The 27,880-nt window shown below is 41.7% G+C and overlaps 1 protein-coding gene across 1 annotated transcript in view; it reads left to right on the top strand.

Annotated features, from left to right (window-relative positions):
• Positions 1-27,519, top strand: part of DNAH6 (dynein axonemal heavy chain 6) — a 233,227-nt gene extending 205,708 nt beyond the window's left edge. The window contains exons 66-77 of the mRNA XM_073241805.1: positions 3,007-3,095; positions 3,885-4,031; positions 5,512-5,650; positions 10,093-10,212; positions 10,755-10,876; positions 15,719-15,848; positions 18,355-18,482; positions 18,928-19,113; positions 19,612-19,684; positions 20,486-20,637; positions 23,498-23,720; positions 27,261-27,519. Of these exons, the coding sequence (XP_073097906.1) occupies positions 3,007-3,095; positions 3,885-4,031; positions 5,512-5,650; positions 10,093-10,212; positions 10,755-10,876; positions 15,719-15,848; positions 18,355-18,482; positions 18,928-19,113; positions 19,612-19,684; positions 20,486-20,637; positions 23,498-23,720; positions 27,261-27,364 (1,613 nt within the window). The 3' untranslated portion in view covers positions 27,365-27,519. The remainder of the gene's footprint in view (positions 1-3,006; positions 3,096-3,884; positions 4,032-5,511; positions 5,651-10,092; positions 10,213-10,754; positions 10,877-15,718; positions 15,849-18,354; positions 18,483-18,927; positions 19,114-19,611; positions 19,685-20,485; positions 20,638-23,497; positions 23,721-27,260) is intronic.
• Positions 27,520-27,880: the final 361 nt, after the last annotated feature.

Raw genomic sequence — 27,880 nt, 5'->3', positions numbered from 1 at the left:
TAATAGGCTATAAAGAGAGAAGTGGAGTTAGAGTTTACTCCTTTTTAAATGTTGGTATAAAAATAAGTGAAACCTTAGGAACTGTGCTCTTGGTAATGCACAGGGTAAGCCCCCATTTGGCATTCTGCCAGGAGGCCATCGGGGAGAACCACCAACCTAGGATATCCAGAGCCCTTTCTCTTGGGTCTTCCACTGTGCCCCGACCTCAGAAAGCTTTCTGGGAAGGTGAGATCTATGCAGCTGGGTCTTGCAAAGGACTTTCCTTCTTGCTGCCTATAAAGGAGAGCAGCTGCTACTTCAGAGTAGCCAGGCGCACTGTTACCCAGCTCCAGGTAGGGCTCAGCAGCCTTCCCCTAAAGGCCCCTCACTTCCTAGTTCCCTGGCTGCTTCCAACAAGGACAAAGAATCAACACACCTACTGTCCAGAATCTCTACTCTTTACATTTTGCAGTACAGTAAGAGATGGCCCACCTGCAGCCGTGCCTGTGGCTCATTGCCATTTAAATATTCCAAGAAAAATTACAACAAGGTCTTCACTATTGTTCAGGCGTCCCTGATGATTAGGATTATACTTAAGAAAAAATGCTAGGGCAAGCATTGAAAAAGCAATTTGCTGCATTGGTACAACATGAGCTTTCGGAGTATGGAGACATCATGCAGGTTCACAGTGACTGGGACAAGAGCAGATGCCAGTTCTTCCAGGACAGGCAATGGAAGCCAGGTGCAGTTTGTGGATTTCAAGTGCTTACAGCTCACTAAAGCTTAAGTGTATAGAAAAACCCTCTTCTGGCCCTTTTTGCAAACATTTATTAACCTAACCATTTGAGTTCTGATATTTAACTTGAACCACTATAAAATAAAATACATTCAGGTAGTAAGCTGAAAAGAAAAAAGTAAATGAAGGAAAAAACAAAAACTCTGGACTTGAAATTCTAAGATCCCAGTAGTGTGCTGCCCTGACCACTTCCTGACTGTGCATATTACATCTCCTCTCTGGGCCTCAGTTACCCCAGCTATAAAATGACTGCATAGCTTCTTTGCTGCAAGTCCCATACTAAGATGATTTCTAAGATTCCATTCTGGCTCTAAACTTCTACGTTGTCTATGAAAGTTAAAGTTCTTGATACTTTTGCAATTATAAGAGAAACAGTACAAAAAACACCTGGCCTTTCTCATCTTTGGTTAGTGAAATCATTAACTCTTAAGACTTAAGTTGATGTTTAACCTCTATGCCTAATAGTTTTTACCATGCCAGCAATTAGTGTTGCCTTAGAATTGTACCAGAACTAACTTTTAATTTTGGCTATTTAACATAGCTCATGAATTTAGATTACCAAACCAAGCACACTCCAGCTTTAATCTGCTTGTCATTCATTCAATAAATAAAAAAACAGAAACCCTGCTGTGTACTACGCAATGTTGTAGATGCTTAGGGCTTCTCTGTGAACAAAACCACCACAGATACCTGCTCTCATAGTGATGTGGGAGGAGTTCTCCTCAGCCTGATTAAGGTCCAGGTTCTCATTTTTGTCATAAGGAAGAATTTCAGAGACAAAGTACAACAGGCCAAGCAGTGAGAAGGTTTTACTCAGAACAAAAGTACACGCTTAGGAGAATAGGAGGAGAGGCACACTTACAGGTTTTAGGGTTTGGGTTTTTATATTGCCTTTTGAATATGGGTTGGTATAAAGCATAACATATGTATGTGATTAATATTTGCTTTGAAGTTTTGTCTGAAGAAGTGGGTCGTCCAGGTGACCATGCTGATGTGTACCTCAGCATTCTTTATTCATCAAAGTGGACATGTTGGTTTGTTTATGCTCCATAGGTCTCTCCTTTGTCCTGGATACAACATTACTTAATTGATTAATGTGACTAGAAGAAGGAAAAACATATTAAAGGTCATATTAAAGAATGAACTAGGCCTTTGTTCATAGACAAAAAATATTTTATAGTGGCATGAAGCTTTTCGCATGTCCCTGTCTCTAAGTAAGGCTTACACGCTAGTGAGGGAAGACAGACAATAAATAACCAAATAATAAGTAAATAACTTACATAGTATGATAAAATGTGGTCAGTGCTTGGAAACAACGCAAAGGAGAGAAAGAAGGATCAGAAAGGTCAGGGTGCAGGGAGGAAAGGGAGGAAGGATGGATAGCACTTTTCAATGGTGTGGTCTGGGTAGACCTCTCTGAGAAGGTGACATGTGACCAGGACTTGAGGAAAATGAGGGAATCTGAAGGAAAAGCATTCCAGGCAGAAGGAACAGCTGGTGCGAAGGCCCTAGGGAGGGAGCCAGTCTGGCATGCTGGAGGAACACCATGTGTACTTCAAAACCAATGCCAAAAGCCATCTGAAGATGATGCCAGGTCTTTCTCTGATGAGAACAATGATTTACCCTATTTTGCTTTGGACTTTTGAACCCAGAATGAAACCCTCTGAGGTTCTGTGAGGTTACTTCCTCAGACAGTAAGCGTATTGACTTCCTGATGCTGCTTGTGAGGTCTCCCCATACCCCTGCTCCCTCAGTGCCTCAGCACCTTCTCTCAGAGGAGCAAAATCCCTGTCTTCCCTACAGGGCTTTCTGACTATTTTCATATAGTTTGCCTTAGACTGATTGGTTTAAAACAAACAAAAAACACTTCATCAGCATAAATGCACTGGCAGTAACCAACCTCTTTGATTGAAAATTCTCCACACTTCAGAGGGAAAGCCCTTAACATCTCCATCAAGCACTGAAAACTAACATGTTCCTAATTTCTTTGCTCAAATGTGCCAGCATCTAGACTATCAAACTCTCTTGTGTGAGAATTTTCTGTAAGGATTTCTCCCACTGCTTCCATTTTAGAACATTTTACAACATAACATATTTAAAATAGATAAACTGGTCTTTTTTAGCTGAGTTTACAGCATTTTTTTTGTCATCTTATGATGTGTTTCTTATGCAGAAGTGTTACTAAGATTTAAGCATCTTCTTTTTGCTGTTTTTCTCTTTGTTTTAAACAGATATTGTGATCAAAGACACTTTCCGACTTTTTTTAAGTTCCATGCCTAGTAATACATTTCCTGTTACAGTCCTTCAAAATTCCGTCAAGGTAATGTATGCACATGGTTGGAACAGTACAAATGATCTGCCCCAGAGGCTTCCCTGAGTGGGTCCAGGAAGCTCAGGCCCCATGCAGGACCATGTCAAAGTCTGTGCAGCCAGGGTGGGAGGTGAAAGTCAGTGTCCCTTTACCTAATAGCAAGGAGGGAAACAACTTCCCAAGCCACTGCCCATTCCTGTGTACCCTAGACCTGTTGGTCATTCAACTCTAAGAAAATGTCAGGGATGCAGAGGGGTGAGAATGAGCACCCCCCACTGCCCTACCACGAGAGTTAAGGGAATATTTCAGCATCTGAGAGACTTGCAGGAAGGCCTACAGGTAGTGTGGCTGCTGGACTTCAGTCTGGAAGTTTCTAATACATGGGAAGCTTTTGCATATGAATGACTCCCACAGGGACAAGGGATGCCTCTGCCCTTCCCTGCTCCATGTCACCAAGAATGCCATATATTGGGATGGCTAGAAAATCCAGTGAAGAAGGCCTGAACATACTTTCTGGCCCAACTTTAGGAAAATGGACACTGCGTGGAAGTGTCTAAAGTTTATGGAGATGGTTCACCCACCTTAGATGGTTCACCCATCTTAGGTCTGAGGATCGCACCGGGCCCTACTCCCCAGAGACAGGCTGAGAAAGATACAGAGCAGGTTCAAACATGCCAGAAATGCCCATGGGCATCAGTTACCTTCATCCTTTCAATGGCTTCAGTCTCTAAGTGTTATTCAGAAATAATGCAAGTCAATAAAATCACTCTCCCTCTCACATATGTATCTAAAATCCAGGTAACCAATGAGCCTCCAAAAGGTTTACGTGCAAATATCAGACGAGCATTTACTGAAATGACGCCTTCATTTTTTGAGGAAAATATACTTGGAAGAAAATGGAGACAAATCATATTTGGCATTTGTTTCTTCCATGCAATTATTCAGGTACACTCAATTCTGCTTTCTAATAGAAACAAGAGAGTATAGTATGCTAATAAATAAATAACAAGAATTAAATTAAAGCTTATTACAAATGGCACTGTGAAATGATGGGTGCCCCATCTGTGTCTGAATCCAAGCTGTTTGAACTCAAATCACTGATCTCTGTTCTCCCCTTGCCTCAGTATCTCACAGGTTCACCTCCCAGCTCTACTCTAATCTAAGGAACATGGTCATCTGTATGAATGCAGTAGGTCAAATCCAAAAGCACAGAATGGATCTCCTCAGCTAGGCCTCACTCCCAAAATCTGCTTCCCTTTCACACTCTACTTCTGAAATCAGTGGTCCCATTCTCTCACTCAGCCACAATCAAAACTTCAGGATTATTTTTATCATTCCTTCTTCACATATATACATCACATCCATCATCAAGTCTTCATTTCTCTTGTAATAATTTCATGCTTACCTGTTTCTGTTTGAGTGGACTTATTGCCCTTAACAACATCTTCCCTGTGACTGGAGCTCCAAGTCCCCTGGAAGATGACCTTGAACTTGGCACTATTTCTCCTTCCCTCTGTTCAAACCTCACTGCTGTGGTGTGGTGTCCATTCTGTGGCCTTGTACTTGAATTCAGCCTCTTCGACTACGTATCTCTAGTGGTGTCTTGATTAGACTGGCTGCCAGGTTTCCAATGAGAAAGAACCCAAAAAGAAAAAACAAATATTAAATATCCAAGATGGGGAATAAATAAGTAAACAAGGTCCTAGAGGAGACCTGAGAAGCTGGGATTAGGGGCTCTCTACTAACAGAAGCAGCTGAGATGGTTTAAGATTTAGGGAAATTTTGAGATCAAGAAGTGGGCTTATGGGATCAATCCTCTGGTATGATCATCAGTTTAGAATCATTAAAGAAATTAAGGTGGAATAGGGAGATAACAAAGAGAAGGAAAGACTTCATAATATGAAGTCATCAAACAAGGATTATGATTCCATGGACCCATTTAAAAGAAAAAGATGTCACTGTAGAGAAGTCGGTATGTAGCCAGCACATTATGGCATGATTGAAAAGCCTAGGCCATGGGCAGACTTCCCTGTGGGGTAGTTAGTAGATCTCTCCACCAGGTGGATGATTAGTGTCAGGAATTTTATGCAAAAGACTAGGTGAGGTGTTTTTTTCCTATTTTGATGGGGAAATACTTAATTTTACCATGAAGAACAAATGTTCTTTTGACAGGTCTATCACATTTCCAACAATATCAAATTCTCTTCTGGAAATGCTGGAGAGGGGACAGCACTGGAGGGAGGGCATCAATCCCCTGTTTGGCAAAAGCCACAATGAAAACCTCACTGACGTTCAACTGCGTGACTTTCAGTGATTTTACACAATGAGGATGCCCAACTTCAACAGAAACCTTTCACTTCCAATATTTTACACAAACTTAATTTTATCAAATTTTAATTAAGACCATTTTCATTTTCCGTTCTAGGAGAGAAAAAAATTTGGCCCTCTTGGTTGGAATATCTGCTATGAATTTAATGACAGTGACAGAGAATGTGCTTTGCTGAACCTCAACCTTTACTGTCAAGAAGGAAAGATCCCCTGGGATGCACTGATTTACATTACTGGTCAGTAGGCCACATGGCCAGGGCAACCAGAAGTACACCACCAACAGCTGGCTTCCCCTCACCTGTCCGAACCAAGATGGTGTCCGCCCCCCGTGTTTGATTGTGGTGGTGATGACTTCCGGTAGTCCCTTTATGAAGATAAGACTGTGATAGGAATATTTACACATAGAAAATGGGGCCAATTTGCAGTTTACCCAGATAATAATAGCAAGAACTTACATAGCGCTTGATACACACCAGCACTGTGTTTAGCACTGCCTCTGAATTAAATTGAATCCCCACAGCTACCCTATAAGGTGAAGACTATTATATCCCTATTTTATACATGGGGAGGCCGAGACACACAGTTTAGAAGTGGTGCAGCCAAGATTTAAACCCCAGCTGGCTAGCTTCCAAAATTTATGCTCTTAAATTCAAAAGAATCTTAACATGGATTAACTAGTAGAGACCTGTTGATTCAAGTGTTCCTGTAAAAAAGAAAAAAATATCTCAGGAATTACAATTTTTAGCAGCTATTAATTGTGGCCACATGGGACCAAACTGCCAAAATTAGATCCAATTTGGAATATCTGGGCCCAAGTAACGAAGAAGAGATTTGCACAGGGATGTAGGGGGAGGACAGGGCTCTAAAAAGGGTAGAAGGGAACAATATGAGTTGGTCACAGGGAAGGTAGTATAGCACAGAGAACACAGTTAATGATCGTGCAACATCCTAATACGTTGACAGATAGTGACCGCACTAGAAGGGGTGAGAATTTTGGCATATGGGTACCTGTTGAATCACTGTGTTGTATAATTGAAACCAACATAAGGCTGTCTATCAATGAATGATACTTTAATTTAAAAAAAGAAAGAAAGAGAAAGGGTAGAATGGGAATGGATGATTTTCATTGGTAAGTAAGGGAAATGCATAAGTGAGGTATCAATAGAAAGGCAAATGAAACCTTGTAAACAGAGGTCAGCAAAACGACAGCGAAAATGGAAGAGGACCAATCCCCATGGTGGGCCAGAAGGGGTGGGCCTGGAATCTGGTAGGCTACTTTAACACTCCTGCCCCCAGAAACTCCAGTGTGGACAACATTGCTTAAGGTGGTGATATAGACAGAATTGTTGTCTGGCACCCTCTACTTATCCTGAATTTTCAGCTTCATAGTTTTTCTCTCCTTTCTCCCATTCCTAGAACCCTTGACCTTCCAGGCTACTTTAGTCTCCGCTGGTGTGAAACTGCGTTTTAAAAAGGATAGAAAAGAACAAGTCAAAGATATATCTGCACCCAGCACTTCTATTCAACATTGTACCAGAGGTTCTAGCCAAGGAAATTAGACAAGGAAAAGAAATAAAAAACATCTAAATCACAATGAAAGAAGTAAACTTCTCTTTATTTGGAGATGACATGATCTTTTGTGTAGAAAATCCTAAGGAATTCACAGAAAACAAAACGAAACAACTAGAAGTTTAAAACAGCAGACAAGTTCAGCAGGTTGTGGGATATAAAATCAACATTAGCAAAGAACAATTTTAAAATATTTTGTAATTCCATTAACAGTGACATTGAAAAGAATAAAATACTTAGAAGTAAGTTTAACAAAAGAAGTGCAGACTTGTGCAGTGAGAACTGAAAAACATTGCTAAAAAAAATATTAAAGATAATCTAAATGGAAAAACATGGCATGCTGATGGATTGTAAGACACAATATTGTTAAAATGGCAATACTCCTCAGACTGCTCTATAGCGTTAACACAATCTCTATCAAAATCTCATGTGGCAGGTTTGCAAAAATTGGCGATCTAATCATAAAATTCATATGGAGATGCAAAGGGCCCAAGTAGCAAAAACAATCTAGAGGGAGAAAAAGAATGAAGTCAGAAAGTTACATTTCCCAATTTCAAAACATATACAAAGCTATAATAATCAAGATCATGTGGCAGTAGCATAAGAATAGAAATATTTATAAATGGAACAGAATTGAGAATCCAGAAACAAACCCTTATTTATGGTCAATTGATTTTCAATAAAGGTGTCAAGGCAATTTAATGGGGGAAGCATAATCTTTTCAACAAATGATGCAAGGACAACTGGATATCCATCTGCAAAAGGATGAATCACCATACACAAAATTATCTCACGCTACACACAAAAATTAATTTAAAATGAGTGATAGGCCTAAATGTAAGAGCTATAACTATAACACTCTTAAAAGAAAGTGTAGAAATAAATCTTCATGACCTTGGGTTAGGCAATGACTTCTTAGCTATGATGCCAAAAGCACAAGCAATAAAAGAACAAACAACAAACTGGACTTTATCAACATTTAAAACTTTTTTAACAAACACTGTCAAGAAAGTGAAAAGGCAAGCCACAGACTGAGAGACACTACTTGTAAATCATATATCCAACAAGGCACTTATATTCAAAGTACATAAAGAACTCAACAGTAAAAAAAAAAAAAAAAAAAATCTAATTAAAAAATGGGCATAAGACTTGAATAGACATTTCACCAAAGATGACATATAAATGCCCAGTAAGCACATGAAAAGATGTTCAGTTAGTCTTTTAGGCTGAGAAGAGGTGCAATAATTTATAAAACTATAATAAAAGATGAACGTTTGAATAACACCAGTGGGGAGCCTAGACAAGAGAGAGCAAACACAAATACTGAGGATGTTTTATATTTGGGAAGGCATTTGGGACTGGAAGGCAGGGGACTGGGTCTTAAAATTTCCTAGTGTGAGTTGCAGCCATAAGACAGCCTAGTGACAGATCTGGGCTCAAAGTGGCACAGACAAACCACATCTAAGGCCTATCCAGTCTTTACTGGGCCAGGCAGCCCTGGGGGACAGGACAGCCAAAGGGACGCCACCACCCTGGGCTCTGAAGTGAGACCCTCAGAACTCTGATGTGGGGTACGACAGGTGGAGAGCATACATGGTAGACACCCTCCTCCCAAGGTCCCTCTTCTGGGAAGACCAAACCCAAAGACCTGCCTAAAAGTGAGTTATCTACTCAGAGTCAAAAGAAGAGAGTTCCTTGTTCCTCAATTTAATCCAAGAAAAGGGTAACACTCTATCTGGATTGGAAGCACAAAGTCTGATGGTTTATACAGAAGATATTTCTGTTGCTGTTTCCCAAAATGCATATATTTTAGTTTGAAACTTTTTTTATAATAATATACTTTCACCACTGACTAACTGTTACGGTCTTGAGTTCTCCTGGGCATCCTCCTTTCCCAGGCCCCATCTCCCAGGTGGAGCAACTTGAGCTTTACATTCCCAACCAGCCCCAAGGATCCAGAGGAGCGTCAAGTGAGGCCCGGACTAGATGGACCCACCACAAAGACTTAACCCAACCTTGCATCCTAAGACTTCCCAGAGGGTGACAAGAATATTCCTAGGGAGGTACAGCACCATCTCTCCCTTGCCTCTTAGAATTGCTAATACAGGGATTCAGTTACTTAACCATCAGCCCTGGGACCTAATTCCCCTCCCCTTTCCCCGAGTGGCTGATTCAATAAGACTGACGAGGACAGGTATCCCTGTAGGAGGTGCAGGTAAAGACATTGCTATTTTGGAAGAAATAAATTATTGTGATTCCAAAGACAAATAACTTTCTCTCAGGCAACCATCTCATCTTGAAAGAAAATGATCTTCCTGACACAATGGAAGAGCTGGAGACGAGAACAGATGAACAGTTAGAGGATTCAGACGTTGACAATGTCAATATCATAAGTAAAATCCTTCCAGGAACACTAAGTGGTGACTAATGAATTGTAGTAATGGACCAAGGAATTATATCAGCAATAGGGATTAATCCAAGGCAGAACAGGTAGCATCCCTACTTGTAATTTTGGGATGACAAGGGAGCATGCTGAAAGTAGCCTCTGTATAGACAGAGAGACAGAATACCAGTGAGTTTTAGTTCCCATAACATAGTTTCCATGAGGCAAGCTGTCTCTCTCATCTTGGATCTCTTTCCTCCTTCACTTAATATCAATAATTTATAAGGCCTATATAGAGTTTGAATGTCTGTAACTATTTGTGTTCCATTATACTAATTAGCCCCAAAGAGAAGCAGTGTTTCATGGGAAGTGTAAATGTTTTAGAATACTGCAGTGATGGGATAAGACCCCAAATCAGTATATTAAAGCAAAAAAAAGCAGGAAGAAGAAAGAAATATGTAAACAAAGCTCAGTGGCTTTAGTTTTGGTTAATTGGGGAAAGCAAAATAATTGGGTAGGGTACATACACTAGAATTTATTCTGCTTTTTTGAAAACTGACTTTTATTTTCTCTTTGGGGTATAGCACAGGAAAACTCTGATGTGCTGTTTCCACTTTCAGTACCAAATGTGCATATAAACGAACTCACTAAAATTTGGTTATACATATCAATAAAACACAGACAATAATATGTTTCAAAATAATATGTTTTAAAACTCTTTTTCAGGTGAAATTACTTATGGTGGTAGAGTTACAGACACCTGGGATCAAAGATGCCTTCATACTGTCTTGAAAAGATTTTTTTCTCCTGGAACATTAGAAGAGGACTATAAATATTCTGAATCAGGTGAATGACTTTGCAGTATTTTGGAAAAGCCCTTTTCCAAAAAGGCACTGACAGCATCTCCCAGTTTTCTACCCAGGAGCTCTCTGTTTCCAGTCTTCAAAACCCAGTCCCCATGCCCACCCCACTCCTATGGTTGACCACCTTCAAAACTGGTTTGGTAGTAAGAGCACAAAGATACCTATTGTGCAATAACCACTTTGAATTATTTCTGTTCTGAAGTATGTTATATTCCATCCCATTCCATAAAAATAAGAAGCCCTAAGGCACACCTTTCAGCAGCACATCCCGGGATTCTCAGAATCAAAAGGTTCTGGAGGAGACGCCTGAAAGGTTAGGACACTAATCAAATGCTCAAGGCCTCAGGAACAGGTAAAGAAACCAGAGACAGCAATGAAAGCAAGGAGGATGGGAAAAACAATCCCCTTTTCTATAGGAGGCAGCTGATTATAGCCACCCTTGGAACCAGGCAGAGAAGTACCAAACTTGGTGGTACAAAGCTAGTCTATTTCAGACAGACTTGCCTTCTGTTTTTTCAACAACAGGCATCTATTTTGCACCCTTGGCTGACAGCCTACAAGAGTTTAAGAACTACATTGAAAATCTGCCCTTGATAGATGACCCAGAAATATTTGGAATGCATGAAAATGCCAACCTCGTTTTCCAGGTATGTGACCTTTCAACTTAAAATACACATTCATACTGTGTATCTAAACTTGAAACATCAATAATCATCTCACTAGCTCTATAAATTGTTCTTAAACAAACGAAAGAGATTTTTTTCCTCAATGTCAACATGTGGTTCCAGTTTAGCCTGTTCCCTCTGGACTGTTCACAGAATCATGAAATCATCATGCATTTTCCCTGTGGCTGGCCACCCACCTCCATGCACCAGCCTTCTGACTAGTCCACAATCTACCTGCTAGTCCAATTTAACATGGGGATTTGGATGTAACTCAGACAGCCCTTTCTCCTTTGCCCTTCTCCCTCCATGCTGGGCATATCTGTATCATGTTCCACAAAGGTTTTTGGATTCACAGACAACCAGGTCATAAAAGTACTGTAACAAATGTCCAAGGAAGATAAATTAAAACAGCGTTCTTTAAAAGCATGTTTCATCCATATTGCACTACCAGACTATAGCAATAGGTCCAAAGAGCAAACTGAATAATTTTACTCCTCTTAGACCTTCTGGTGGCACACCATGACCCAGGGGTAGTCTAAGCTCCTTAGCATAGCACTCGAGGCTCCCCCACCACCTGGGCACTACATGCCCTTCCAGTTCCACACCCCCCCCCCATGGTCAGGCATCTGTGGGTGAACCAAGGCCATGAAATGAGGTCTGCCCCTGGGGCTCTGGTATACTGTAAAGGTCGGGGACTGTGTTTGGCCTGCAAGGCCAAAGAGAATCCTTTTCCTTTTCAACTTGAACTTTGCCACTTCAAGTGTCAGAGGGTGAGGTCTGTGTAGATATCAACAAATCCATGCAAAACAGTGGAACCCTCCAGATGGCGCCAAGAGGCCAGTGCTCTGACACCTTATGTGTTGTTCTCTGCCATTAAAATTGCTTTGCTGCTTAGTGAGGACTTAGAACAATCTACGTTATTTTTCATTATTCTACTTTAAGGAGGAAAAAAAGGTAGTCAAACCAAGTGTAAATATTCCCTCATAGCTGCCTGTTTACTCTGAGGCGGGTGGTGTGTTAGGGAGGGAAGGGTGGCCATGGTAAGACTTGCTCCATCCTATGAGAAGCTGTGAGAAATGCAGCCCTGTTGTGAGGTAAATCTTGACAGTGCGCACCTGGACGTGTAGATTTTTTTATTTTCCACTGGTTCAGAATGACTGAGAATGACACAGCAGGCACATAGTGAGCTGGTTGCTTTTTCTGTCCAGTTTCCCTTCCTCCATTTTTCTGGCATATGCATATGCCCTACTCCCACCTCTCCTGAGAACAGCTGCCCTTCCTCCTTCCATGAATTTCTGGTAAGACTTCCAAACCACCCCCTTACTTTACATAAGTGGGCATGTGACTCAGGCCTGGCCAAAGCAGCACTCCATCACCCAGCCACTTGAACTGGTCCAGGGAGCAAGCACATGGCCCATGCTGGGTGAATGAAAGTCCTTTCTGAATAGCATAGGTAGATGCCGGGATGGTGGGAGGGCTCTCCCTTTCCCCTAGAATCGCTGGCTAGGATGCTGTTAGTCAGCAGCTGTCTATGGCCTTATCCCTGACATCCCACCCAGTCCTCCCACCACATGAAAGCAGCTCATGTGCCACAGGGAGCAATGAGAATAACAACCAAGCATGGACAGGAGAGAGAACATCAGGTCCGTTCATGCCTCGGATCCATGGAACTCGTGTCCTCTTCTTCTCAGCTCTATAAACCAACAGACTGCTTTACTTTAGGTGGTTAAGGACAGATAATTCTGTGTCTTGTCAACAAGTCTTCACACAAAAGATCTAAGTGATTCCTTCCACAGACCAGCAAACTAGATTTAGAAAACTGGAACTTGACCTGTGCACATCAGTTGGAGATACAAGGAAGAAATCTGCCTCCCAAGAAAATAATGAGCCTAAGTCAAGGGCCATCTGCATAGACTATCAGTGGACAAACAGAGATCTACCATCTCTTTCTCATTAGAATAAATGGAAAGAAAAAAACTAACAGAGACTGAGTAAGTAGGGAAAAAACACTGAAGGATAAGGGACAGGAAACACCGTCTAGAAGATGCACACTCGTCCTCTGCAAAGTACCTGCTGCAGAGACCAGAGAATAAAGAGAATGTTTCAGTATCTGGAATAGATCTTATATAATACTAGATCTTAGACCTAGCCTGTATGAAAGAGAAAGCCAGAATCTGAGAACAGGGTAGCGTGTAAATACAAAAGATGCCATGAGACATGTCAGAATGAAATATTTCAAGTAAACTAAAAATACCACAGCAGAACTAAAACCTACTTTGGAGGCTTGAAAACCAGAACTGGCATATAGAACATCACATATGTGAGGTAGGGGACAAACAATAAGCTTTTCAGAATGGAAATTTTAAATGTCCACAAATAGAAAATGATGAGAGATGTTAATAGATAGGTAAAATAGTACAAGGACATTTAACAAAATAATCAGAAAAAGAAGGAATAGTTTTTTCCTGTTGAAAGAAAAAAGACTGAAGCTATGCCTGGATATATTCTGGCACAACTTTGAGACCACAATGATAAGAAAAAGAGATCTATGTTTTTAGTAGCATCTAGCCCACCCCCTCCCCAGCCGCCCCTCAAAAAGTGCAGATGGGCTAGTATATTCGTTTGGATGCAGTTATGCTGCAGTAAGAGAATTACTCCAAACCCAAGGGCTTAAACCAACAACAATTGCATGGCAGGCTGACAGAGAGGCGGCTCTGCACCACACACTCAGACCCCGGCTAGGAGAGGTCCTACCACACTGTAGCTGCATTAACCACAACAAACAGCCCCTCAGTTCACAGCAGCGTGGGAGGGCGGAGACTCCTCACTGCCTCAGCCTGCACAGTCCACCTGCATGCTCACTCACATTCCCCCAGCCAGAACAGCCCCACGGCCCACCCATTTGCAGGTATGAGGAGGTGTGATTTTGCTATGCCCTAAAGGAGAGGAGAACTGGGAATAGGTGCTCAGCAGAGTGCTCTAAAACAGTTCCTCTCAGAGGAAGTAATGCCAGGCTGGCTGCACTAAATTATTTTAGGACTCTTCCATCCAACCAAGAAATCAAGACAGGAAAGTTGTGATATTAAATGACTGGAACTCAGCAAGGAAACAGAAGTATCTAGTTATAGCATTAACTAAATAACTTCATGTATGTGTTTAAGGCCTAATGAATGTTTCAAAAGAGCTAACAGATGTGACTATATCAAACAGGTCCTAAGAAAATTTAAAGATAAATGACAAAGCAAAACATTCTGAAACAACAACAGTGGAGGAAAAAAACAGAAAAAATTACTACCCACACATGGGACATTTCCCAGAAAAGACCATATATTAGACCATAAACAAGTATCAATAGATATCATACAAAGTATCTCCTCCAACCACAATGGGATAAAGTTAGAAATCAATAAAACTATAGTAATCAAAACAGTGTGGTAGTAAAATACAGACATATAAACCAATAGAGTAGAAGAGAGAGTCCAGAAATAAACCCTTGCATGTACGATCAAATTATTTTTGGCAAGGGTGCCAAAACCATTCAATGGAGAAAGCACAGTCTTTTCAACAAATAGTGCTGGGAAAACTGTATATCCACATACAAAAGAATGAAGTTGGACCCCTACCTAACACCATATACAAAAATTAATTCAAAATGGATCAAAAACCTAAATGTTAAGACCTAAAACAATAAAACTCTTAGAAGAAAATACAGGACAAAAGCTTCACAGCACTGGATTAAGCAGTGATTTCTTGGGTATGACATGGAAGTCACAGGTAACAAAAGAAAGAAACAGACAAATTGAACTTCATGAAAATTTTTTTATTTTGTGCATCAAAAGACACTATTAACAGAGAAAAAAGCAGTTCACACAATAGGAGAAAATATTTGCAAATCACATACCTGATAAGGAGTTAATATCCAGAATATATGAAGGACTCCTAAAACTCAGTAAGAAAAAAAAAACTGATTCAAAAATGGGCAAAGAACTTTAATAGACATTGCGCTGAAGAAGATATACAAATAGCCAATAAGCACATGAAAACATACTCAACATCACTATTCATTAGGTAAATGCAAATCTAAACTACAATGAGATAGCATATCACACCCATTAGATGGCTACTATCAAAATAACAGAAAACAACAAGTGCTGGCAAGGATGTGGAGAAACTGGAACCCTGTGCACTGTTGGTGGAAATGTGAAATGGTAGAGCCATGTGTAAAACAGTATGGTGATTTCTCAAAAAATTAAATGATACAGCAATTCCACTTCTGGGTGGAATTATATACCCAATTATATGCCCAATAGAATTAAAATAAGGTACAGGAACAGATATTTGTATACTTGTGTTCTTACCATCATTATTCACATAGCTAAAACGTGGAAGCAACCCAAGTGTCCATCAGCCGATGAATGGATAAGCAAAAAATTGTATACACACACATACATAAAATAGAATAGTGAAAATTTTCAGTGCTAAAAAGGAAGGAAATTCTGCAATATGCTATAACATGGATGAATCTTGAGGACATGATGCTAAGTGAAATAGGCCAATTTTACCATTTTAAACATTTTTAAGTATACAGTTCAGTGGCATTAAGTACATTCACAATGTTGTTGAACCAAAAAATGTTTCAGTATAAGCACAACAGCTGTGTATTGTGCACCTCCAATGAGCACATTTCACCAGCTCTATCTTCACCATAAAAAGTTAAATTTCCTTGTTTTGACAACTGCCATTATTTCTGTAAGTAAACGACACCTGATGCAAATTATTTTTTGAGAAATTTCAGTCTTCATTGTTCTGTTTCTTCCACTACAGTACAAAGAGACCAATACCTTAATCAATACTATACTTGAGGTTCAGCCAAGATCATCTTCTGGTGGAGGGGGAAAAAGCAATGATGAAATTGTCCAAGAACTGGTTGCTTCTGTCCGGGCCAGAGTTCCAGGTAATAAATCATTCCTGGCATCTGTATATACTACGACTTTGAGGACTAAACCCAGAGAGTGAATGATAAGCAGATGTCCAAATGTGCTTACCAGGTAGACTTTTCTTTACATAGAGAGCTCTTCTGACATGGAGCACTCCACTTGTAGACTAGAAGCCTACACAACCTCAACGTCTCCACTGCCAGAAGCATTAGGAGCAAGTTGGTTTCTAGCCCAATGTATCCAGACTTCTCCTGAGTTTCCTAATATCTCTAGACTATGCTGTCCCAGACAGTAGCCACTTACACTTAAATTAAATTTAACATTTGTTCCCTCAGTTGCACATTTCAAATGCTACCATATTCGACAACACAGATTTTTAAAAATTTCATCATCGTATTATCTTCTCTTAGACAGCCATGCTCTAGAATCCATTTCATTCTTTTCTCCACTCAAGAGAAATGGCCTCATTAATTTTACTTTTTCTGGTGAGTTAAGGAATCTTCCTAAATAATCACAGAGATCTACTTTCACACTTCTATAGAGTGTGTATTTAGATTTTTTAGTCTATTGTAAAAGTAAACTGTGTTTCTCACTACTCACAACACTTCTGACATCGAATGTGTGGGTTTTTCCCTCATGTTAAGCAATTCTCCAACTCTCTGGACACCAACTGTGCATCCTACAATTGAGTTATGACACTAACCACAATTAGCACAGACCCCCCAGGTTAAGGGCTCAGTCCCACAAAACTGCCCCTCACTTCAGATGCTAACCTCAGGTCCCAGCCTGTGACCTGTACTTCTGACCAACTATAAAATGAGGGTTCTCACAATCCCCTTCTTGGCTATAATAGCTTGTTAGAATGGCTCACAGAACTCAGGGAAACACTTACATTTACCAGTTTGTTATAAAGAATGCAAATAAACAACCACATGAAGAGGTACATAGGGTAAGGTCCAGGAGAGTCCCAGGTGCAGAAGCTTGTCCCCCATGGAGACAGGTGAGCCACCCTCCTGACACATGCACGTGTTCACCAACCCAGACACCCTCCAGACCCCTTCAGTTAGGGTTTTTTTCATTACTAGGCATGGCTGACTAAATCGTCCGCATAAGCGATTAACTCAAACTCGAGCCCCTCTCCCCTCCCAGGCAGCCAGAGGGGGGAGCAAAAAGTTCCAACCTTCTAAGGATATGGCTGGTTCCCCTGACCACCAGCCCCCACACAGCCTTAGGGGCCTGCCAGAAGTCACCTAGCAACATAAATTAGGTTTATGTTGTGAATAACAAAAAATGCTCCTTTGACCTTTCTCTCTCAGGACTTATTTCAGGAGCCAGGGTCAAAAGCTAATTATTATAAGAAATCATGTCCCTATCATTTTTCTTGGGAAACAAGGTTTTTAGGAACCCTGGCCAAAAGCCAGGGACAAAGACCAAAACATGTTTCTTATTACATCACAGTATCACAGACCGAGTCTTGCCAATACTCTTAAGATCTCCCAGAAGAGAAGGGTCTGTGTGACCTCAGAAGCCAGTTATCTGCCTCCTATAACAGGTCTCACAAGAATGTCTACTTGAGTAGAGAGTTCTGTTATGTTGAAGCAAACTGAGTCAATTATTTTAGGAAACAATTTCTAATAAATGTAAGATGGAGGGTGGTAGAAAGGGTCACAGACAGTGGCTGGAGAGATAGTGTACCTGTTTCACAGAGTTCCACTGACCCAGGGGGCCGGAGGTGGGGGTTCTCTCCAAGCATGACACAGCCTATATTTTCCCTGTGAAATGCTAAGCAATGTCATCTGCTGAGACTGAGGGGGCAGTAATGCAATTGGCTCAACAAAAGAACTGAAGGTTTGGAAGAGTCCCTGAGGGGAATGATAGATTCCAGGGACAGGTACCCACAACACTGTGGCTGGCCCCAAGAGATCAGACCAACACACACTGCCCAGTGATTTCTCCCCAGCAGCCAAAATGTGAGTGTTAAGAAGGAATTTGGTATACATATTTCAGAGCCACTCATTTCTTCACACATTACTCAGATATACAAGAAAAACACAGTTCCTTCATTTTTATAGCTGACTGAGCCTCCATTTGATGGATTGTAGGGAAAAAGAAGGGCAAAATTGTCAATCCCGCTTGAATCATAGGCCTATTTAATAATTTAGTCAGTCCCTTTTAATATGCTCAGTAATTTGAGATAAATGCTAAGTCTCATCTCTCAGCCTCCTGCCCCAACCCTGCCTCACCTAGCTGCAAGGCAGGAAGAGCGAGGCTTACACACCTGCATGGCAGAGGGGAAGACTCAGGGGCCCTGACACCTCAGGTCCCAGGATGGCCCTTGTCTACCAGGTAGCTGCTTATCCTGCTAGCCTTTGCCCCTGAAGTCTGCATGGCCTGACTCCCATTCAGCCTAGGCCCAGGTGCAAGAAGTTGGCTTTCAGAAAGGTCAAATGCATTACAATGGCAATGTTATTAAGATAGAAGTCAATGCTAATCGATCTGAGGAATCAGCTGTGTGTGTTTCAGAAACACTAGAGATGGAGAGCGCATCTGAGAGCCTTTTCAACAGAGATCCTCAAGGACGCCTCAACTCCTTGACCACCGTTCTTGGACAAGAAGTGGACCGGTTTAACAGTCTGCTGAAGTTAACACATGTATGAGAGCTCGCCGCCACCACTGCTATGGGGTCAAAGCTTTGTGGAGAACTGCAGAATATGAATTCTCCATGCCCATCACTTCAACATTTCCATTTGGATATGCTAACAGCATGTCAAACTGAGCCTGTCTGATCGAATTTATCCCCCTCTAACAAATCCGTGTTCTCTGAAAATGGCTTAGTCCATATGTGACATTACAAACCCTCAGGCTACTCACTATCCTTATACCGTTAGAATCCCCACTCACTAGAAATTTGATCAGGGGCTTAAGCACCCAGTCAAAAGATTCAGTGCCTAATCCTATGTCTAGCTTGCATTTAGGAACATAGTCTTTATGAAGGCTATGAAAAACAGAGCTTCCCAGAATGTGGGCCACCACAAATGCCATCCCCACATGGTGGTAAAACCTGTGAAGGACAGCAACCCCTCCCTGTTCTTTCAGACTTCTCTAGAAACACTCAACAAAGCCATTGCTGGACTTGTGGTGATGTCAGAAGAAATGGAAAAGGTGTATAACAGTTTCCTCAACAACCAGGTTCCCTCTCTGTGGTCCAACGCAGCCTACCCATCCCTGAAGCCACTGGGATCATGGGTCAAAGACCTTATCCTGAGGACGGCATTTGTGGACGTAAGAAAATTCACTTTAGGGTTTGACAAACCTGGCCACATGGTAGGCCCTAAGGTCCTTAGGAAGCCCCAGGGAACTGAACTATCCACAACCGCTGAGGGATTGTCTCTGCCCAAAGAAACAGAACCTCCCAGAATGCCATCAACTTGAAAGTCTTATGCTGATTATAACATAGTTTGCCCATATCCCCACATCCATTCTACTTCCAGCCCATCCTTGGAGTTTTGATCTAGTTCACGGGACCCACTGTGAGGGGCAGAACCAATCTGACCGGGTCCAGCTGCCATGTGTGACCTGGCCACCATCCCTCTCCCTCCACCCTCTGCATAACCAAGTTCTGGATTTATGGTCAGGCTGGGGAGTGACAAAGGGGCTGGTCACTAACTCAGGACTGGTTTTGATTCTGGCTCCTGAGAGGCCCTCCAAAACATGACTTCAATTTAAATGAAACTCCATTTCAAAAAAATACCACATTATGGTATAATGTTTCTCCTTTAGTTGTGGCTCAGAAGAGGCCAGCCGAAGTCCTTCTGGATCTCCGGTTTCTTCTTTCCACAAGGATTTCTAACAGGTAACGGTGGCTTCCCCAGAAAAATCCCACAGGAAAGATCATGATTTGTTCCACACTGGGTTTCTAGGATCTGGAGAAAAGACACAGCTGCTAATGGCCTATCCAGGGGCCTACTGATTCTAGAGCACATCCAGGGGAAAAGACAGCAGAAACAGCAGATGTTCCCCAGCAATCTAATCCCTGCCCCCCTCGGGTTATGCAAATGCCAGCACTGCTGCCCCTGTGGATGCAGAACGTGCCCCAGTTCCCGAGTTGACTGGTGCTCCAGGCCATACTTGCGCTCCACCAGCTCAGGCCCCAACTCTGAGCAGCTTCCTTCCCCCAAGAAATACTCATGTCCTTCCATCAGCCCTCAAGGATTCCAACTAGGGAGTCCCTGACGAGGCCAGAGCCTCTGGACTACTAGGTGCTAATTATAATTGGCCCAGCACTTAATCTGTCTCATTCTGAATCCCTAATAAGCAGCCCATACAAGACAAACTGAGCAAGATTCTAAAGTCAAGGAGCCTGGGCTCTGAAACTCCCTCGCTGGCCTGTCTCCCTCGCTGGCAGAGCAGCACACTTCAGACTTGGCCTTCTTTTCCCAACTATGACCAAAACTCGTGCATGCCTTGGCTGCACTTCTCCAACATCACCACAGGCTTTAGGAACTAATTCCGAATAAAGTGTTAATGGTTGGGTCTTCTCGATGAGAGGAAGCTCTGTAATGCTAGAGCAGCCTGGCTGAGGCAAGTGGAGGCCACATTTGAGCAGCAGCAGTGTTATTTGGAGGACTCAGCTTTCTGGTTCTCATATTTACAGGAACTCTTCAAAATCATGCTCGGAAATACAACTTGCCTATAGATGAGCTAAATTTCAAGTACAACATAATTCCTACCTATCGGGATCAAGCCGCAGTCACAGAAGCTGCCAAGACAGTGCAGTTTGGACAAGAACTGCCCATGGACGTAGAGGTACTGTCCCCCTGACTGTTACAGCAAAGCAGCTGCGGTCCTGCTGTCATTCAGTAACTCAGCCAACCCTCACCCCCCACTCCCTGCTGCCTCCCACAGGTGGAGCAGGGGGAAGATGGATGGGCCTCACACCTCCTAGACAAACTCCCCAACTAGCAAAGACTAGATTGGTACAGCCTTACAAATTAGTCTGATTTGTAGAAATATTTGTTAAAGCAATACTGTTTTATTTCTTTAGATAGTATAGTAACTTTCTGCTTCTTGTGAAAGCAATACAGCAGATTAAAAACAAGGGTTTCACAATCAAACAGGCCTGAGTGTAAGTCCTGCCTCACCTGCTTGCCAGCTGTGTGAGCCAGAGCAATAACTAACACATCTGGACCTCAGGGTTCTCATATGTAAAATGGGGCCGATACCACCAACCCGGGTAAATGCAGCTGCCCTGGCACATGACCAGCATGCAGTGCGCCCATGGCAACTATTATTACAGGCTGAGTTTACCCACCATTCATTCAGCTGCCTTCCAGTGGAGTTAACAGGCTAACTTCATACACTATGTAACCAGAAATACATTCCACAACTAATAGGAATGCACTAAGGAAGCAATGTAAACTCCCTGCCACGGTTTACTCCCTGTACAGCAAAAGCACTCCTGGTGTGGCCCCCATACCAGCAGCATCAGCATCAGCTGGGAACTTACTAGACATGCATTCCAGACCTACTGGGACTAAAAATCTGTGTTTTAACAAGTCCAAAACAGGGTTCTTAACCCACTAAAGCTTGAGAACCACTGCTCTAGAGTATCAGTGATTCTCAACTTTGACTGCAGGTTAGAATCACCTGTAGAGCTTCTAAAAAAATCCCACTGCTCAGGCCTCAACCCAATTACATCAGAAACACCCCAGTTACATAAGGCATCACTATCTTTCAAAGCACCCCTGGTGATTCCAGTATACAGCCAGGAATGAGAACAGCCACTGCTTACCTGAGCTGCCCAGCTTCCATGTGCTATGATACCAATGGGTTTAAAAACAAGGGATTCAGAATCAAGTGGGCCTGAGGCTGAGGGAACCTCTGCCTGAGCACCTGCCCACCCCAGTGAGCCTTATATTATTTTGTGTGTGTGCCATGAAATCAAAGATCTGCTCCAGATTGCTTTTGCCAAGGAAGTGTTCACTATACAATCAGCATAGTTGGGGTGAGTGACTTTTACTAAACTTAAAATATCATGGTATTAGTTAAGATGATTCTATCAGTATCTGCCCCACTCAGAGCTGATTGATCAGCAAAATTCCACTCTGATTAGCAAAAATTTACAAAGACCAGATTGGTCCCATATTCATGGCTTATTCTAATAAATGCCATATGATATCCTGTGCCTTTTAATGGCCTGTATCTTAAAATAACAATTAAAAAGCTACATATTTAAGGAAATTTGTTTTAACGTCAAAATATTTTTTAAAGTAAGGGGTAAATTAATTTAGAGATGCACTCCTTGTTATTTTGAGACCCTTCTTAACCAGGAGTGTCCCAGGCCCGTATCAGGAACAACAGAGACTACAGGAGGGCAGAATAGCACCAACACACAAGTCTTCACCGAGGCCTTCCAGGATGCTGGCCCTGCTCTGTGCCTGGCACACTTTGTGCCACATAGGCTGACTCGGACAGACAGAGTTTACAATGACCGTGGGGGCCTCTGTCCCTCCACGCTGCCCCAATCCACACCCAGCTCCATGCGGGTCATGTGCACTAAGCCAGGGTGACGCCTTAGCAACTCTGCTTTCTGTGCAGACCAGAGACCGTATAGCTGCCTGTCTCCTCATCCTCCCTGCAAATGTCTGCAAGAGACTGGTTAGGCAGCTTTAGCTCTGTTACAAACCAACAGGGCCACTGTTAGCCCATGGCCACTTTTCTGCAGGTTAGACAGTTTATATATGCTCCCTCTGGGTGGGTGTCCAGATGGACATGAGCCAGGGCTTGGCAAGCAGACAGCAGGGTGGTTTTCAGCCTCTGCTCAGGCAAAGCTGCCCAAGCGAACCCAGCAGCCCCCAGGGCACAGGAAGGCCCACCCCCCACTGCCATACCAAGGGATGGAACGTCAGGACCAAAAAGTAAAGACCTGCCAAAAAGAGCTTACCATCCTTTACTTACTATAAAATGCACTATGTACGTCCACACTGCTTGATCCTCTGCCTGCAGGTGTGAAGCTCCAATTATCCAAAGGACAACTGGCCCCAGAACTGGCCAAATTCCCTCAGTGTTTGAGGATGAGTGACACAGAAGCCCACGATTGGCAGAAATTGTACACCAGTGGTGACAGCCAGTCACAGGACACTGAAGGGCAAGGTGTCCCTTCTCCTCCCACCCCTCCAGAATAGAAACATTAAAAATCAAGCATAATTTCTATTCAAAGAAAAGGAACTTTCTTTACAGAAGCACTCTACAAATATTACTGCAGATATATAATCTATCTTTAGGAGGGCACCCAGATCCTTGAAAGACCTTGATAAAGATAACAGGATAATAGCCCTCTTACACCATCTGCTTCCCATGAGAAGGAGAAAGTCATCACACCATGATATCCAGTCATCTTAAGCCCACTAACAGGTTTCCCAGGGATATCCCCTATTAGACATCCTGGCAGAAAGTGAGAAGTATGAGATTTGGTGTCAAACAAGAAGCAAGTTATTTTACCTTTCAGAGGCTTAGTGTTCTCATCTCTAAAACATGAGTATTGAGTGAGTAGTAACAGCAATGGAGAGAGTGGGCCTCAGAATGAATGGGCGAGGATGTGGGACACAGGAGGTGGCCCACAGCTGCAGATTCCCTTCTCACCTTTAAACTCCTGGGTGTCGTTCAGTTGCCCTCTCCTGAGGATGGCGTTCTTGTTCACGGAATGTTCATGGATGCTTCTCGATGGGACGATAAGGAGATGGTGATGGAAGATGCACTGCCTGGACAGATGAATCCAGCGCTGCCTGTGGTGCACTTTGAACCACAACAAAATTATGAGCCAAGCCCAGCACTTTACCACGCCCCACTGTATAAAACAGGGGCCCGGGCAGGGACACTCTCAACCACAGGTAAGGATGTTCTGAGACTGGCACAAATAATAACAAAATGTAAACTACAAAGTCCAAACACTAAGCTATAATGTGCAAGGGGAAATCTTGGGCCAGTCAGCTAGGCTCAAAATGAGGCCACTTATGGCATACATATTTATAAATGTTGTAAATCCTATTTCTTTTAATACTGAAAGTGGATTGATATTATAAAACTAATGTTTGCTTTCTGTTAGTCTAATGAGTAGAAAATAGAGTTTACTAAGCAGTAACTTATTTCAAAATGACAGACTGAGTAAACACTAAAATCTCTCACCCAATCCACTGAGATTCATCATTGAAAAAAGACTTAAAAATAAACTAATAAATGGAATGCCAAGCTGCAGAAAGGGAAATCTGTGTGGGCCTGGACCTGAGGTACAGCTCTAAAAAAAAAAGCAGATAGAAAGCTATTCAACAGGTAAGCTGAAGAACTGAATGTAGACAGAAAAGAGTGAGCAAAGAGAATGAGCTAAGGAAACCCCTCAGAATACAGCACAATGCAATTTTATACTTTTAAAAAGTGACACTGCAGAAAAAAACAAATTTCCCAATATTTATCTGGTAAGCAATCTGGAAGTTGAGAAAGTAGAATGAAAGAGGGATAATATTTCAAAAAGTAATTGCCGATGGTTTCGCTGAATGGAAGGAACATTTCACTCCTCAGAGTAAGAGCCCCACAAAGTGGTAGAGATGATTTTTTAGAACATAAAGCAGCAAACAGATTTTAAAAGAAACAGAGATATATGAAAGCGATACTAAAGGTGATCAGAGATAAAAAAAATCCTCAAAGCAAAGAGGTAAAATGTATTCATATGCTAGAACTAAAATTCTGGAGAATGAGAATCAGGTTGACATCAGACATCTCTCCTTATCCTAGTGCATATAAAAAGGTAATAGAAGAACATCTGCAAAGGACTGAGGAAAAATAACTTTGAACCAGAACTGCAAATAAAACTAGATCAGATCATCATCCAAAAGGAAAGGTGTCATAGAGACAGTTTGGGACATACGACGCCTATATCTAAACTAGTCACCAGCAACCCTCTATTTAAAAACACATACACACAGTTAAATCTTTAACAGTTTGACCATAAAAATTATTTTAATAATAATATGGAACTAAATTTCCAGATATCAGAAATATAGGAAAGGGGTCAAGGGCAGAAAGAACTAAGCAGCTTTTCTCATTTCAATGCAGAATACAAATGCTGATTATAAGTATCATCAAATATTTTTTTCTAATAAAATCTTCAGTAAAAGTATGTTCTCTAAGGGTAACATACAGAAGAGAACTAAAACTGACATTTCTGTTACATGCCTTGACCTCCCATTCCTATGACAAATCTAAAAAGGTATTTTTTAGATTAATAATGGCATGTATAAGTTTCTGTGTGGACATGTGCTTTTATTTATCTTGGATAAAAATCAAGGAGTGGAAGGACTGGATCATGTGGTAGGTATTCATTTAAACTGTTTTCCAAAATGACTGTACCAATTAACATTCCCACCAGCAGTGTATGAGGGTTCCAATTCCTCCAAATCTTCACCAACACTTAGTATGATCAGTCCTTTCATTTTAGATGACAGATTTAATATAGTGGTATCTCCCTGCATTTGCACTTCCCTAACCACTAATGACATTCCCATCTTTTCTGATGTTTATTTATATCTTACCTGATGAAGTGTCTGTTCAAATCTTTTTCCCATCTTTTAATAGAGCCATTTGTCTACTTATTATTTGATAAAAACACAAAACAAAACTGGAACTTTTTTTGGCAAGAGGAACCAAGAAAAGGTAGTAATTAAAATTATGTGGCACTCAACAAGACTCAACAAATAGAATGAATGCACTGAATAGACAGCCCAAAACACACTGTGCATATGTAGGAATTCAACCCACGATAGCAGCATCATTCAAAATTGGTCCACAAATGGTGCTGCGACAACTGGTCATACCAGCTTAGATCCTTATCTCACACCACATACAAAAATTAAATCACAAGTGAATTCTATAGAGTTGATCATCACTAAATTTTAAAATTATTAACACTGATGAAATAATGGCTCTAAGTAATAACATCAGCAGTGATAACATCACAACAAAGAAAGGCAACCAGATATAAGGTGTGTCCTGATAGAAGTACACACCACCTATGAAGTATTCTTACCAAAAAAACTCAATTCTGGATGTGATCATGCCTCTGGATCTAACCACCCATTACAGGGACAGAGGCACATGTTTAAAATCATACAGGGATGCTGTTGGCAAAATTCAGACTCTGGGAAACTTTACAGACAAATAGCCTGGTTGTTTCAACAAATATATTACAAGGGGGTGGTGAAAGGAAGAGAAGGGGAACCTTCCTACTCTTTCAATTGGAAATTTTAAGAGACACATCACTGTTGCAAGGTGTGGACTTCGTTTGAATCCTGAATGAAGCTAACTGTTATGTGGATGGATGGATGGATGGATGGATGGATGGATGGATGGATGGATGGATATAAATAGATAGATGATTAGATAGATAGATAGATAGATAGATAGATAGATAGATGATAGATAGATAGATAGATAGATAGATAGATAGATAGATAGATAGAGAGACAGATAGATAGATAGATAGATAGATATGGATACATGATATAGATAGATGATAGATAGGTGATAGATGATAGATGATAGATAGATATAGATATAGATATAGATATAGATATAGATATAGATATATAGATATAGATATAGATATAGATATAGATATAGATATAGATATAGATATAGATATAGATATAGATATAGATATAGATATAGATAGATATAGTGCAGATGTACTATAAAATGTCACTCAAGCACATGGCAAGGCCCCATGCAAGGAATGGCATACACAGGTGACAAAAGGTGAGGGACAGGCATTCTAGCATTCTCTGCCAGGGCACCACCACATTCCCCAACTTCTACCCAGATGGGGTTTGCTATAAATATAGTGCCGGAAATAGCAACTCCTGTTTTGAGGGCAGAACCCTTCTTCTCACCCTGGGCCCCATCACACAGGCCCACAATGAGGAAACTGCAGAAGTGACCTCTGCACATGTCCCAGGGCTGAGGACAAAACACTTGTGATTACACTTAGTCATCTCAGGAGCCCCGGGTGCCTAACTGCAGGGTGGAACAAAGAATAGATGGACAGATGGACAGACAGATGGACAAATGATGGACACCCACCCTACCAACTACATCCTATGAATCCCACTAAAAGCTCAGGCTTGAATCCTAGTCCAATGTTCTCCCAGTCAGACTGCAGAGAATTTGAAACATAGTCTGTAAAGTTATACAAAGTCTTAAATGGACAGGTCCTAAAGAATTATTTGTTCTAACATCTTCATTATATAGAGCATAAATTCATTAAAGACTATTTGCTGATCATCTTTAGAGGCAAAGTCAGGTCTGGAACCCATATGTCTTTTTGTATCAAGGGGTTGTTCTTTAACTAATGACCCTTTTTACCCTGTATCCTTAACTAGGTCATTCAACCAACTTTGTGGTGACCATCCTGTTACCCTCCAAGCGGTCCAAAGATTACTGGATTGCCAAGGGGTCAGCTTTGCTCTGCCAGCTAAATGAGTGAAAAGGTGCCACCTCTGTGCTGAGGAAGAACCAGGCCAGAGATCTTTCCTGATGGAGAAAAGAAGTCTGCATAACTTTCATGTGAGCAGAACAGTGTTACTTCTGATCTGACTTAGAGGTATAAATGTGGCTTTTCTCTTATAACCTAAAATAAAGTATGTGGTTTCTCTTTCTATTGGTAATTCAAGCTCTGATACGAAAATGGGGTTCCACACTCACCTCTTAAGCCTGCTCCCTACCCCCATGAGAGTCAGGCAGCTTCCCATGTAACTTGTTTGGGGTGGGGTGGGGGATGGTTCTGGGCAGAGTCAGAACTCAGCACTTCCCTCCTCTTCACACTAATATGAAAGGCCTGGTGTACACCAGTCACATGGCCCTAGGTGCTTCCATTTCTAGAGCAGATTAAGGCTCAGAGCCCAGCACATGGAAAGTTGATGAGCAAATGAGATGGATAACAAGATCTTGGCCCATGGTGCCAGTTCCTCCACTCTGTGGGGCCATATTACAGTCCTTGAGA

This window comes from Manis javanica, chromosome 1 (genome assembly GCF_040802235.1).
Source record: "Manis javanica isolate MJ-LG chromosome 1, MJ_LKY, whole genome shotgun sequence".
NCBI lineage: Eukaryota > Metazoa > Chordata > Mammalia > Pholidota > Manidae > Manis > Manis javanica.
Note: the sequence above shows the minus strand (reverse complement) of the source record. Positions and strands in the feature narration are given on the sequence as shown.